Source organism: Danio aesculapii, chromosome 24 (genome assembly GCF_903798145.1).
Source record: "Danio aesculapii chromosome 24, fDanAes4.1, whole genome shotgun sequence".
Lineage (NCBI taxonomy): Eukaryota > Metazoa > Chordata > Actinopteri > Cypriniformes > Danionidae > Danio > Danio aesculapii.
Window position 1 is genome coordinate 13,083,181 of NC_079458.1, and position 14,266 is coordinate 13,097,446.

Here is a 14,266-nt window from a genome sequence, read left to right on the forward strand (position 1 = left end):
GGGAAATTATACAATATATTTCATATAGCTGCCTCTTGCGAATAGCTACTGTTATTGCAACGTTTGAAATCGCGATTACGATTGGATTTCAATTAACAGCCCTAATATCAAATGCAGCAAAGTTTGTCAGTTCTTCACATTTTTGATATATTCATGATATTTTACAAGGTAAATGTTTTTCAACACATCATTATGGCATTTTTGGACATATTTGTATAAAGTTTTGTGCGTGGAAATGCTGCCAAAATAGCCAGGGTACATAACACATCAATCCATCAATCTATCTTTTTTTCTTCTTTCTCTTCCTCCCCCTGCAGTCCAATGTGGTAATGTAATTTCATTCTTTTGACTTATTTGCTTCCTCTCTTTTTTTAATCAAGTTTAATATGATTTCTCAGTGGGTGTTGGCAGAAGACTCCACTGGAACTTGTGGTCGATCATAAATTAGATTTTTTTTATTATTATTATTATTTCTTCATTTATATATCTTATGGTTTCAAATTCCTAGTTGATTTAAATGATTAATTTAGAAAATCCACTGATTGCTTTAGAAAGGTCAATAATAGAAACAAAACTACATTATTAGCTGCAAAGCACACACTTGACCTAAAATTGCATGGATAATACCCTTGATAAAAAAAGAACTCGTGGTTTATGTAAAATTGGCATTTAGAGAACATATTAACATACTAATTATGCTTTTTTAAATTATTCATAACATTTTCTTTACTTGGTCTTTAAACAAATCTTAAATCTACCTTCATAAAAACCTTGAACCTGAATAATTTATAAACTACATCACTAGCTACGGATCCAGTTTGCATAATACAGCATTTTTCATGGATCTGTGTGAACAGATTCATCTTTCCTTTGGATTTGTAACTAACACAATTTTTTGATGGTCCATTTGAGTATTAGTAGACTGTCTGCTTAATATCTGTTGATCCTGCTCCTTCAATAGACATTTAACTGACTATAAGAAACTTTGCTAGTACATGTCAACTTACACTAACACTAACCCCAACCCTAACCCCAACCTAACGGTCTACTTATCTAATGAGAATTAGTTGACATGTAGATGCAATGTAAAAAACGGACCATCAAAATAAAGTGTGACCAAAGGTATACCTTAGTACTTAGAATATATAATCAATGAATGGCTCGATCGATCAATATTACTATTCTTTTTTATTATTAATTAAAATGATTGTATCATTAATTATTAATTTGTTTATTTATTTCTTCATTCATTCATCTCAAACTTTAGCAGAAATCATCCATTCGCATCAGACAAAATTCTGGGGCCTGCAGTCACATCAAGGACAAGATCGCACACCATGACAGGATTCAGAAGCACATGTCCTCTTCAGACAGAAAAAGGATGAGATTAAAGGGGAGAAAATAAAAGCAGAAGCAGAAGGAGGAGGCGAGTGTGGGAGGGGAGATGGAGAGGGAGGGAGGGAGGAGGGTTAGAATGAATGGAGATTTAACACTGCCATTGCCACAAGGAAAGACGGAGCTGCTTGTCCAACTCTGGGGAACCTTACTTTAATTTAAACAAGGGCCCAGGAATGAGCAGAACAATATTTTTTGAGGTAAGACATCAAGTTAATTTAATTTCAAGTTAAATAAAGCATTGAACTGGAAAATTAGGAGTCTCAAGGACCATGAATTGGTTCTAAAGTCTAATAACGCTTCTAAAAAGTGGATATGATTCGCCTTGTGGGTTTACTTAAATTTACTTTAGAGTTAAATCTGTTGACATTTGACAACGCAATTTAATCTGGTACCATTTTTCAACATATTATACATTTAAATAAACAAAATATAAAACTTTTGATGTGGGTAGTTGCCAGGGTGTTGCTAGGCAGTTCCTAGTGAGTTTTGATTTGGTTTATTGAATCCATGGCTTAACAAAAGATATGAATGACTGTAAATGGTAAATATTAATATTAAAAGTAAATATACTGCTAAATGCCAGGCTAATTAAATGATATCAGCATTTTTTATTTATTTTTTTAGTTTATTTCTGTTGACAATGTTTAATTCTTAAAATCGGGTGTCGTACTGTTAGATCAAATTTGCTGTACACTGGTTTGCTTTAATTTTACGCATGCTAAACATAAGCAAGTGGCTATAATTCAGCAAATAACCGACAGGCCTGTCACATGGTGGATTAATGGCCCTCTCAGGCATTTTCATTGCCGGCTGTAACACCACCAGAGACAGTGCTATTGATTAACACACACTCTATATAATAAACAACTTTAAAATCAAATCTTCAAAAAATTCAATATTTAAACGTAATGCTCCACTGTTTCCATCAGCATATAGTCAGCAAAGAATAAAAAGTTATATAGGCCTGAAAGCTTTCAGTGATACACAGATATGGCTTGTTTCAAACCTGGTAGAATCTCTTGTACTTACAGTAGTTTGGGGAAGGGTTTTAGGACATCCTGTCAATAGCACTCAGAAATCGAAAGAGTGCTTTTATTGATCGCTCTGTCTGACTGAAAACAGGACAATTTTACTGCATGGTCTTAATACTTGTGTATTACAGTGAGAGAGTCACATTCTTCTCAACAGGCTCAAAGAAAATTGCAAAATATATGTACCTGGGTCAAAGGCATTCTGGTGTCTGCATCAAAACAACATATTCAAAAAAATGGTTTTATACTCATAGAATGTAGGGCTGCACAATATATCGTTTCAGCATCGATATCGCCGTGTGCTCATCCGCAATAGTCACAGTGCAAAGATATGCAATGTCCAGTCTGAATAATAGTTGACCGTTACCTACAGAATTGTATTTGATCACTGTACTTAGATAGAATTTATATGAATATTGCTAAAAAAAAAAAAAAAAAAATTTTTAATTTTTGTCTTGTTTCTAGTCCAAATATCTACTTTTCAAACAAGAAAATAAGATTATTTAACTGACTGCACTGGCAGATAATTTCCTTAAAACAGGCAAAAAAACCTCTTAATTTTCTCTTATTTCTTCTGACGGTGAAAGCGAAACAATATTTTCATTTGGTCTAAAATGTTTTTAGATATTTGGACTGGAATCAAGGCAAAACTAAGTAAGAAAAGCATTTTTTTGCATTTTGCATTTTGATTATTTAATTTCTGTACCCGAATACTGTTAGACTACCTAGAAAACAGTCCAATAGAGCTAAACCATCTTCTGAATCCATATTCATAGTGCAAAATTTTAACTTAGAAAAATTAAATATCGCAATATAAGATTTTTCCAATATCGTGAATGTTTACTTATACATAGAATGTATAAGTAAACTGTGTTATTTAATTTTCAAAAAACCTTTGAGGAAACGTTTTGGTCCCCTTGAGGAAAACAGCTCATATATCACACAGCATGAAGTATTTTGAAAATGTAAAAACACAGATTGTTTCCTCTGAGGGTTGGGTTTAGGGGTAGAGTAGGGGGATACTACCCAGCAAGCACGCAATGTCATAAGACATTAATATTAGTTCAGATTTAGGTTGCGATGTTAGGTGACCAAAATTCTATGTCTAGTCAGCGCCCAAGGCCAAAGTTATTTTGATGTCCAATAATGACGTCAAAAGACGTTGATATTCGGTTGATTTTAGGTTGTGTATGGAAAGTGACCAAAATTCAACGTCGAGCCAATATCCTAAACCAACGTCACATTGAAGTCAAATACTGACATTTATTCGTCAGGTATGGCAACCAAAATCCAACATCTAACAACAATCATAGTGGTAATGTCCACACAACGTCAACAGGCTATATGTCAACTACAGAAATCAGAGAGTGAAATTCAGTACTTCGTAAGACCTTTTTTAAGACTCTTTCCATATATTTTAAGACCTCATAAGCACTTTAGGTTTCAACCGGTAACATACAGTTGAAGTCAGAATTATTAGCCCCCCCTGAATTATTAGTCCCCGTTTATTTTTTCCCCAATTTCTGTTTAATGGAGAGAATATTTTTTTCAACACATTTCTGAACATAATAGTTTTAGTAACTCATTTCTAATAACTGATTTATTTTGTCTTTGCCATGATGACAGTAATGAATATTTGACTCGATATTTTCCAAGACACTTCTATATAGCTTAGGGTGACATTTAAAGGCTTAACTGGGTTAACTAGGCAGATTAGGGTAATTAGGCAAGTTATTGTATAACGATGGTATGTTCTGTAGACTATCGAAAAAAAATTAAAGCTTAAAGGGGCTAATAATGTTGACCTTAAAATGTTTTTTTTTTTTTTTAAATTAAAACTGCTTTTATTCTAGCCAAAATAAAACAAATAATTATAAATATTATCAGAAATACTGTGAAAATTTCCTTGCTCTGTTAAACATCGTTTGGGAAATATTTCTAAAAAGAAAGAGAAATTCAAAGGGGGACTAAATAATTCTGACTTCAACCGTAGGTGACATTTTAACTTGCAGTATATTTACTAAATACTGATTTTAAGAAACTAATCTTAAACTAAAACATTATTCATATACTGAATAAAAATGATAATCCAGCAGGTGGCGCCTTTAGAACTGCAGAAATAATGGTGTTGCGTTGGTTACTACAGTAAACATAGTCAAATCTAGCAGGACTTTATCGATTTTATAAACTGCGTGGCACCCCAATATTCATAGATTAAATTCAGGCAAACTTACAACAATACATTGTACAATCGAAAATTATATGAAATTTAATACTTTGTAAAACAGAATTTAAGACGTTTAAAAACTTTTGAAGGGACTTAAATTTTTCAAAATTGATTTATTAACTTTTAATACTTTTTAAGACCCCACGGACACCCTGGTGTAGATGTTGAAATTTGATTGTTTTAGGTTGTGTACGAGGTTGGACACTGTCGTCTGTCTGACGTCAACGCGATTTTCATTTCCACCCAAAATACAATGTCCCCACGACATTGGGGTACAACATCAATCTGACACCATGTTAATGTTCTGTGCCGGCTGGATATATATTGTAGAGTATAAAAATCATTACATCCCTCGACAGTCTTCATATAGACAGCTATACAAGTGTGTGTGCACGTGTAATACAATTTATACAAAAAATACAGTGTATGTATAGATGTGTCAATGGATGGACGGAAATTATATAATTTATTACTTACAAAAATAAACTGCTCATTCTTTTCAAAGACCAAGATGTCTTTACAGGGGAGACACAAGTTGTCTTTTAAATAAACACCTGCCAAAAATAATCATAGTTTAGAAAGATTCCTGCTGAATTTAGACAAGGACCATCAAGAGTTAGTGTGTTTAAATAATGCTTGCAGGCATCTCTATCTGCAGAATAATAGCAACCACTCCATTGGGATTCTTCCTTTAAGTTAAGCATTAGGCTAATCGTATGTGTCCATTAGAAGATTATTACACTAGCCAGTATTAGAGCAGTTTCATGGTGACAGCTCTGCTGAGCTCCACAATATGTAGTGCTTTCAACGCAAATTGCAGCAGGCTCAGTGCGTACTTGTAGATCAGCACTGACACCTTTTAATTAAGACTAAAAAGATCCCTGCACTGCAAAAAAAGAAGCATCCTTAGAATCCAGAGTTCTGACTGGAAGGGAACCAATAATGAGATCCAGTGTTTGCTCTGAGATGATTGATGAAGCAAATACAATAAACTAAACTGGGCCAAATTTGTCAGAACTGAAGCTCTGATCAATACAATTAGCTTTCAGATTCGGCGATACATTTGGAAAACTGTCAGAATGAAACCACTTTGAATATTAACTTCACTGAGATATTTTATCAACAATCAAAGAGAATGTTGCAAATTACTCCTTAAACTCTGCTTAGATTCATATTAACAGAAGATATTCTGTTGTCAGTAGTGTGAATCTTAGAAGTAAAGGTAATTCTGGGAAGATGCAATGAGCAGCTTCACCCTGAGGCCAGCCAGACCTTCACTAAATTAACTTGATTTGTGTTGATTGGGTTAAATAAAAAAAAAGTCTGTTGGCTTCGTAGTGTCTGTGCCGTGCAGCAATTGATCCAGCTGAAATGATGACTCTAATCTTCCAGGTTGAAATTCTAGACTCAAAAACCAAAGAACAGCTCTGTTTTCTTGACAAGGTAAGCAGATTTTATTGCTTACAATCAATGACTGCTGAGCTCAGCTAAAGTTTTTTTTTTTAATTATCATTGCAGGTTGAACCCCATTTACGCATTGGTGACATTAAGAGCTTGTTTCATAAGTCATGTAAGTTTTACTCCACCTTGGCTTGTGTTATTGCTATATTATCTGGTCAGTCATGAAGTCTAGCTAACACAACATTTTGTTGTAACGTTAATGCCTGTATATTTGTCAAGCTGAACGTACATTTACTGACCGAACAAACTGACTGAACATTAAACGCTGATTAGAATTCAAACTGTTTTGTACCTGTCAATTATCGTAAAAGCTTTTGCTAAAACAACCGACATAGCAACAAAATGAACACTGCAACAATAGTACAATATTTTCAGTAAAAGAATTACCCGAGTCACGAGAGGTCGCCGTTTGAATGAAGAGGTGTGCGCGGGCTGGATAATAAATACACGAGAAAAACATGAAAGAACCGCCATTGTTTGTTTAGACTTTCTATTGGTTGGAAGGACATCAAACTTGTCCTCTATCCGGTACTCGATTGGCTGCCCGATTACCCGGATATATAACGTTGCTGTGGGAATTTGGCCAATGTTACGCTCATTATAATTATAACGAACAATAGCTATCATCTTGACTTGATGTAAAAATTTTTATGTCGAACAGGTTTGTTAAAAATCTTTTGATAATCTGCTAATATTCATCATAAATATTAGACTTGTTTTGCGTCTATACATATATAATTGATTTAGTTTATTAGTTCAGGTAGAAATAAACGTTATTTTAAATAAATTGTTATACGGTAAAAAATATAGTAATACTTTTGTCTTTTTATTCTGCAGTGTAGATGTTGTTTTTTTCATATAAAAAAGTATTGTATCGCTTTTCTTTTTCACCGACAGATCCAAAATGGTATCCAGCAAGACAAGCCCTGAGGCTCGACCCCAGTGAGTATGAGTGACACATTTTATCACCTTTTAAGTATACTGTATGTTTTTTAACATTCCATATGATATTGCCAGGCCAGCCATCCGCTGTGTAAAACATATGCTGGATAAGTTGGCGATTCATTCTGCTCTGGCGTCCCCTGATGAAGCCGAAGGAAATGAATGAATGAGACTTTATCAAATAGGATTCATTGTGCTGCCACTCTTGTGACCAAAATTGCTTTCTGCAACTTATAACTGGAATTTGTAGATTTAACTGATTTCAGCACAAATTTACCTATTAGTACAAATTTACCTATTAAACAATTAAAAATACACATATATTAATGGAATCAGATGGATTACAAACGGTTACCAGTCCACAAACCTTTAAAAGTCTTTTATATACCTTTAAAAGATTTAAACATTTAAGGGTTAATGTTAAATACGCTAACATAAACATGTTTTTCTTATGGAGAAAATGAATAAAGTTCTCTTCCAGAACCAGACTGTTGTGCTATGTACAGGGGAAAATCTGTCATATTCACTTTACCAGCAATATCAGTACAGCTGCAATATCTTTCCTCAGTTCTGTTTCCTTAGAGATAACCACCAAAATATGTAAGGAATGGCTTATTTGAGTAAATATGGAATCATAAAAATCTTTCGTCTGCTCAATTTCCACCAATTGCTAATGCCACACAACTAAATTGAGACTTATTATTAATCTATGCCATTCAGATGAAGGCAGTTTGAGACATTGATCTCACATTATAGCCTACTATTTGTGGAGCAGAATTTCTCAGCTTTCAGAATGCAAAATAAGTGCTACCTGTCTTATTCTGCATGATTGCAGAAATTCAAAACCTACACTTACCTAAAACGATAACACTGCCTGTAACAAATCATGTTCTGTGCTTACTTTATTTTAGAAAATAAAGCACTCAGAGATGATGACATCCTGCAGAATCTGCCTGCTGGGACCTCTGTGACTATGTATTTCAGAGACCTTGGTCCACAACTTGGATGGACAATGGTAAAAATAGATTTGTTAAATGAAATTCAGACAGTTTCAAACATACTATCTCTAAAAACGTCAATCCTCTGCAGGTTTTTCTTGCAGAATACACAGGACCCCTTCTGATATACCTCCTCTTCTACATTCGTGTCCCGTACATCTATAACCACAAATACAGCTTTACCTCCAGCTCCCATCCTGTGGTCAGGTACATTCTTCGAAAACACTTCCTTTTGAGGAAATTTGTAATATGCATTTTGAATGTAATTAAAAAGAGTACAGTAATTAACCCAATATTCATTGTCTCTTTAGTTTGGCTTGCGCTTGTCATTCAGTCCACTATATCAAGAGGCTATTTGAAACAATATTTGTACATCGGTTTTCTCATGGCACGATGCCTCTCAGAGCCATTGTAAGAGTGAGTATTTAGTCCTGGTCACTGGTTTGGTTTGCTAGAAATTTGTCATGCTCGTCTATTTTTAGAAGACATTATTAAGTGTTTAATACAGTTTTTACATTTTCTGAGCCATTTTTAAATCAAACTGTATAGAATTCTGATTATGTTCAATATTCTAATGATTTGTGCTTTGTAGAATTGTGTTTATTACTGGGGTTTTGCAGCTTGGCTAGCATACTACATCAACCATCCTCTCTACACACCTCCATGTGAGTACCAGAAGAGTCAAACTAATTTAGTAATTGATTAAATGTAATGTATTGCATTTATTGTTATGCTTTACAGCATATGGGGAGATACAGGTCAACTATGCGCTAATTATCTTTGTGGTAAGTAATGTTTGTTTACTAAAGTCAGCTTCAAATCAAAATTTACTCTTCTTATTTTTATGTGTAAAGTAGTGCGTGTTAAAAAAAGCGATGTATTTGTCATTCCTTCCTTCGGCTTATTGCTTTATTTATCAGGGTTCGCCACAGCGGAATGAACCACCAACTATTCCGGCATATTTTTTTACGCAGCAGATGCCCTCAACATATTTGTGCACTTTATATTTTTTGTTAAAATTTATTTGCGCTCATAATCTTTATTCAAAAACTTTACCTTCCTTCGCCTCTTGAAACTACTTAACTTCACTGCTGGTCATTTGAAGTTCCTTTAGGGAGGGGCGATCAGTCCTTTAGGGAGGGGCTATCAGTGCGTGTCTTATCTCTGACCTGCTTTCATCCATTCGTCAATCTTCCTCACCTTGGTTAGCAACACATATCTTTTAATTATCCAATCAGTTCCCAAAGAATGAAATAATGCACAGACTTCATTTTAGGACCATTTCAATTGAATGTGTGTTACAAAACCTCTATTTTATGATGGCTTTAAGCACTGTTGGTGCTTTCCAAAATATATCACTCACCGAAGGACACTTCAGAGTGAAAACAATCATGGCCACCATATTCAAGTGTCGTTCCAAACCAAAGTGCCAAAAACTTGAGACTTTTAAGGACCCCTTGATATGTGTTCAACTGATTGACACTTCAGGGCCCCATGATCCTTTGTGCGGGGAAGTTGTTTGATGTTGAACAGCATGTATCATTCAGAAGGTCTCATCCCTATACCCTAATCCAGGGGTGCCCAAACTCGGTCCTGGAAAGCTAGTGTCCTGCAAAGTTTAGTTCCAACCCCAATCAGACACACCTAGCCTAGCTAATCAAGCTCTTACTAGACTTTCTAGAAACATCTGTGCAGGTATGTGTACAGGCAAGTTGGATCTAAAATCAGCAGGACACTGGTCCTCCAAAACTGAGTTTGGGCACCCCTGCCCTGATCTCTTTGAAGCAGTCACTCCAGAGCGGGTCATCTAAAAATCTGGTACCACCGTGAAAATGTAATATAAATATAAAATCTAATATGTACCTGCAAAAAGGAGCTTTATAACCTTTATATTGTTGAGCGTCACGATGGCGCAGTGGGTAGCACGATCGCCTCACAGCAAGAAGGTTGCTGATTCGAGCCTCGGCTGGGTCAGTTGGCATTTCTGTGTGGAGTTTGCATGTTCTCCCCATGTTTGCGTGGGTTTCCTCTGGGTGCTCCGGTTTCCCCCACAAGTCCAAAGACATGCGCTATGGGTGAATTAGTTAAACAAAGTTGTCCCAGTGATGGGTTGCAGCTGGAAGGGCATCTGCGGCATAAAAAGCATATGCTGGATAAATTTGGATTCATTCCGCTGTGGCGACCCCAGATTAATAAAGGGACTAAGCCAAAAAGAAAATGAATGAATGAATGTATATTGTTTGTTTTCCAGTTGTGTGAGGCAGGTAATTTCTCCATCCACTGGTCGTTGAACAGTTTAAAATGTGAAGGTAAATGCAATTTATTGAATATCTATGGAGATAAAGCTAAAGATACTCATGTATGACACAAATGTTTTCGGTTAAAAGGTTCAAAATGTCGGAGGTTCCCACATCCATCCAAAAACCCTTTTACATGGCTCTTTTTCTTTGTATCATGCCCCAACTACACATATGAGGTAACCATATTGGTGTAATCAAATAAAATAGAGTTTTCAGTTCTTGAACTCTCACCCTTTTTTATTTTCCATTAGGTAGGTGCTTGGGTGGGCCTGTCCATTATGACCCAGTGTGTTCCAGGTAAGCAACTCCCATCATAAAGCCGTCTACTTATTTTGGTATACACTGAGTTACTGAGATATTTTATTATGTATTATTTGATGTTGATTTTTCTTTTTTTTTTTTAGTTGCTCTCTTCACATTTGTTGGATTCATTCAAATGACTATCTGGGCTAAAGGAAAACATCAAATTTACATCAGAGAGTTTAAGGACTATCCAAACCTCCGCATGCCTATCCTGCCATTTATTCTCTGATTCTTACATATCTATGATATATATCCAGCATATTATGATTTTGCCTGAGAAGGCACGGATGGCATCCAAACAGCTGCATGTACAGTAAATGAAGTCAATTTATGAAAGGATTATGAAAGTTAAATCCTTTTTTCAGCAATATTTCAGTGTTCATCACATCATCAGTTGCAAGATGATGTGACAGCTGATTGTTTACACTGATACGCCACTTATGATTATAATTAAGCAGATTAAATACACTTATCCAACATTTCTTACATGTAGTATAAAGTATTCTACCTCTATTAAGCAGATACTACTACAGAAAGCATATAGAGAGATTACATCAGGGATTTTTTAATGAAAATACATTTTTTTTTGGAACAAATGAATGTGTCTGGTTGTTAAACCACAATGAATGTATCTGGACTATATTGACGATTGTAACGTTATTTCATTAATTCTAGACAAGGTGCACAGTTGCAAATTGCACAGTTTTAATAATATTATTTTGGGGCTTTTTACAAAAAAATAAAATATGAGAAAGAAAAATCTACTTTCTACAATCCATTTCCTTACCAATCCATGCCAAAACATTTCTAGTTAACAAGTTAGAAAACTGAATATTTAACCGTGAATTCGCATGGGGCTTCAGCGTCAATGCTTGACAGAGGGCGTGTCTGAAGTTGGTGACTTAATCATCATAGCAGCGTCAACCTATGAAATTAGTCCGCAATCAGCTACTGTCTGATTTAAGTATTTGCATAAAGCCATCTGATTGGTTGACGCTTTTGTTGGTGCTTGAAAAGTTGAGAAATTCCTAATTTCTGCAGCGACTGTGAAAGATGTGGTCTCCCTGAAACGATATCCCGTGAATTGACTGAATGTACAAAAATAAGTAATCAATGCAAATAATTTTTTGAAGGATAAAGAGAGCTAAATATAGTAAATTTCTCCCTAAATGATATTTTAGACGGCAGAGATAAAAATGTAAATAACGAGATTTTTTTAGACATTTAAATGACATAGATTTAATGGATAGAAATGAATAGTTTTCCCCTTTTTTTCTCCATTTATTTTATTAAAATTTTCTCCCCTCTATTTAATAGTAAACCTATGTCCCGTTACTAATCCCTTAAGATTTGTAACCAAGTTGCGTTCCATACTCCAATTCAGTAGGTGGCGGAAAATGCACCTTAAAGTTGGTTTGCCAACCATCAGATAAAACTCCAGTAGAAGAAGAACTTCTGCAGCGAGCAACACTTGATGTCACCCATTCAAAGTAAATGATAAGTGTTGACGCTGACGCCCCATGTTTAATTTAAGCTACTGTTTGTGTGTTACAGTTTTCAGGAATTTTTAAAGCTGTGACTTGTGATGTATTATAATGCAATATGCATTTTCAATAGCAATAGCCTATGCAATATAATCTATTGCACCATTTGATTTGTTTTAAAAACAAATTTGTTTGTAAAAAATAGTTGTATTGACAATAAAGTGCTACAAAAATTCATAAGACTATTCATAAGAGAGTCCATCTCTGTCTGTATTTTGTTGTGGTATTAGTTGCATTCTATTTTTTTTTTAAGAAAAGGCCAAGCAAAGAAGGTGCGCAAAGCTGTTGCTTCGTAAACAATCAGAAGTCTCACACAGAGTGTTTTGTAAAGAACAAAAAAAAATCTCTTCTTTTATGACTCTTTTGTGCGCCCCAGTCAGATGACTCCAATTGACCTGCTCAAATGATCCTCTTCAAGCTTTCAGGCTTTCGTTTTTACTGGAAAGACTCTGACGTCCCGCCGGGCACCGGCTGCCCTCGGGTGCAACACAATGGCATCGTCTTCGCCGGATTGGTGCTTGGCGAAATTCACAAATACCTACAGGGAGTGAAAGAAAGAGAGCGAGACTACATAAGGAGGCAAAAATGCCCTCGTTCCAGTGCATTTGTCAAATGCAGGCATAGAAGCAAATGGTGGTGGTCAAAAGATGGATGGATGCTCGTGGCAGTTTCCTGACAATGAACTGGGCTATTCTATTCTGTGCTTTTCTAGTTTGGCACCTTATCTCTCAGGAGAGAAGCGCTATCAAAATACTGTTAGACCTATAATAGACAGCACCATTTTTGACCACTTAGAGGGAGTTATAAATTGTCCAAGCTTAAAGTGAGTTCACCCCTAAAAACACTTTATTTAATAACCCCAGTGTTGTTCGACCCACTTTATTTTTTGGACCAGAAAAGTAGAAGTTTTAAGAAGTCCTGCTTGTGTTCTATGAAAAAAACATTTATTTAATATATTATTTAATGAGCATCATGACCTCGACCATTAGTCTCTGCAGGTCTGCACATTTTCCAGCCAACAAACTATATATATATTCTGCCAGTAACAACACTCGTATCGCCTCTTCACCCTTCACCCTTGTGTATTACTCCACCCACATACAGCAACAAGCAGAGGACACTATAGTTGACAAATATTGCAGCTGTTGGACAACATAATTTACTTTTGAGGCTTTTTTAGTCGAGAATGTAGTTTATTTATAAGGATAGTGCCTATTTTTCAATATTTATCAATTCTGAGAGACAGTGCATCATTGAGCAGACCAAAGACGGTCGATGTTGTCAATCCACAATTTGGTGACAGAGACCACATAATAAGCCATTAGAGGAGGAAAAATCCAGCGTAATTTTAAACTACAGCTGATCAAACCATTATAAAACTGGTAAGTAACTTTCTAAGTTGATCCCTCTCGTTTGTATGTTGTAGTGCTGTATTAATACCATAGTAATTGTAGTCTGTTAAGTGTGAGATGGGACTCATCCTAAAACTGGAGATGGCCACCTGTTTCTAATGAGTCTCCTGTTTTTGCTAGTGCAGACTGGTTCAGTAAACAGAAAGAAAAAAGAAATGCCCGCATGTGTTTAGTGTTTTTCCTTATCACCAACACAACAGTAAACTGGTAGGGATTGCGTTGCTTTGGCTTTTTTGATCTCCCAATTGCAACAGAGAAATACTGGAATTTCTGTAGAATGTTCAGCCTTATAATCTTAAAATGTCAGCAAACTCACCTGTTTTTTCATCACTTTAGACATTACACTAGAGAATCATTCAAATACTAGCTCTAAAGTGACGTTGGTAAATGAGCAATGGTTTCTGCTTTTCTGATGTAAGCTACAGATGTGAATGAATGGCAGAAGAAAGTAGTTGGTAGTTGTAGTTGGCGCATGGTCTAACAGGGTTGAGCTTTTTCTCTTAGTGAGTTATAGGTGTGTTTTGAGAATAAACCAATCAGAGTCTCATCTCCCATTCCCTTTAAGAGTCAGTTGAGTTGCGCCATGGCGCATTTGCTATTTACATGGCGGAAAAACTGAACACTTCAATAGAGAGAAAACAGTTAAACAG

The 14,266-nt window shown here is 35.5% G+C and overlaps 2 protein-coding genes across 2 annotated transcripts in view; one reads left to right on the forward strand and one right to left on the reverse strand.

The window, feature by feature from the left end:
* Positions 1–1,513: 1,513 nt before the first annotated feature.
* On the forward strand, positions 1,514–10,905 carry tecrl2a (trans-2,3-enoyl-CoA reductase-like 2a). Its single transcript, XM_056450763.1, has 13 exons — positions 1,514–1,595; positions 6,049–6,099; positions 6,175–6,226; positions 7,015–7,059; positions 7,971–8,074; positions 8,149–8,264; positions 8,369–8,474; positions 8,650–8,722; positions 8,799–8,842; positions 10,309–10,366; positions 10,445–10,533; positions 10,609–10,654; positions 10,762–10,905. The coding sequence occupies exons 1-13, from the start codon at positions 1,572–1,574 to the stop codon at positions 10,887–10,889; spliced, it is 936 nt and encodes a 311-aa protein (XP_056306738.1). The 5' UTR covers positions 1,514–1,571; the 3' UTR covers positions 10,890–10,905.
* A 1,649-nt stretch (positions 10,906–12,554) lies between these two features.
* abca4a (ATP-binding cassette, sub-family A (ABC1), member 4a) overlaps positions 12,555–14,266 on the reverse strand; it is an 88,364-nt gene continuing 86,652 nt past the window's right edge. Inside the window, exon 49 of the mRNA XM_056450430.1 lies at positions 12,555–12,742. Within this exon, the coding sequence (XP_056306405.1) occupies positions 12,626–12,742 (117 nt within the window). The 3' untranslated portion in view covers positions 12,555–12,625. The remainder of the gene's footprint in view (positions 12,743–14,266) is intronic.

Coding starts and splice junctions, on each gene's coding strand:
- tecrl2a (XM_056450763.1), top strand. CDS start 1,572: ATGAGCAGAACAATATTTTTTGAG. Junction 8,075..8,148: donor CACAACTTGGATGGACAATG/GTAAAAATAGAT, acceptor AATCCTCTGCAG/GTTTTTCTTGCAGAATACAC. Junction 10,367..10,444: donor GAACAGTTTAAAATGTGAAG/GTAAATGCAATT, acceptor TTCGGTTAAAAG/GTTCAAAATGTCGGAGGTTC.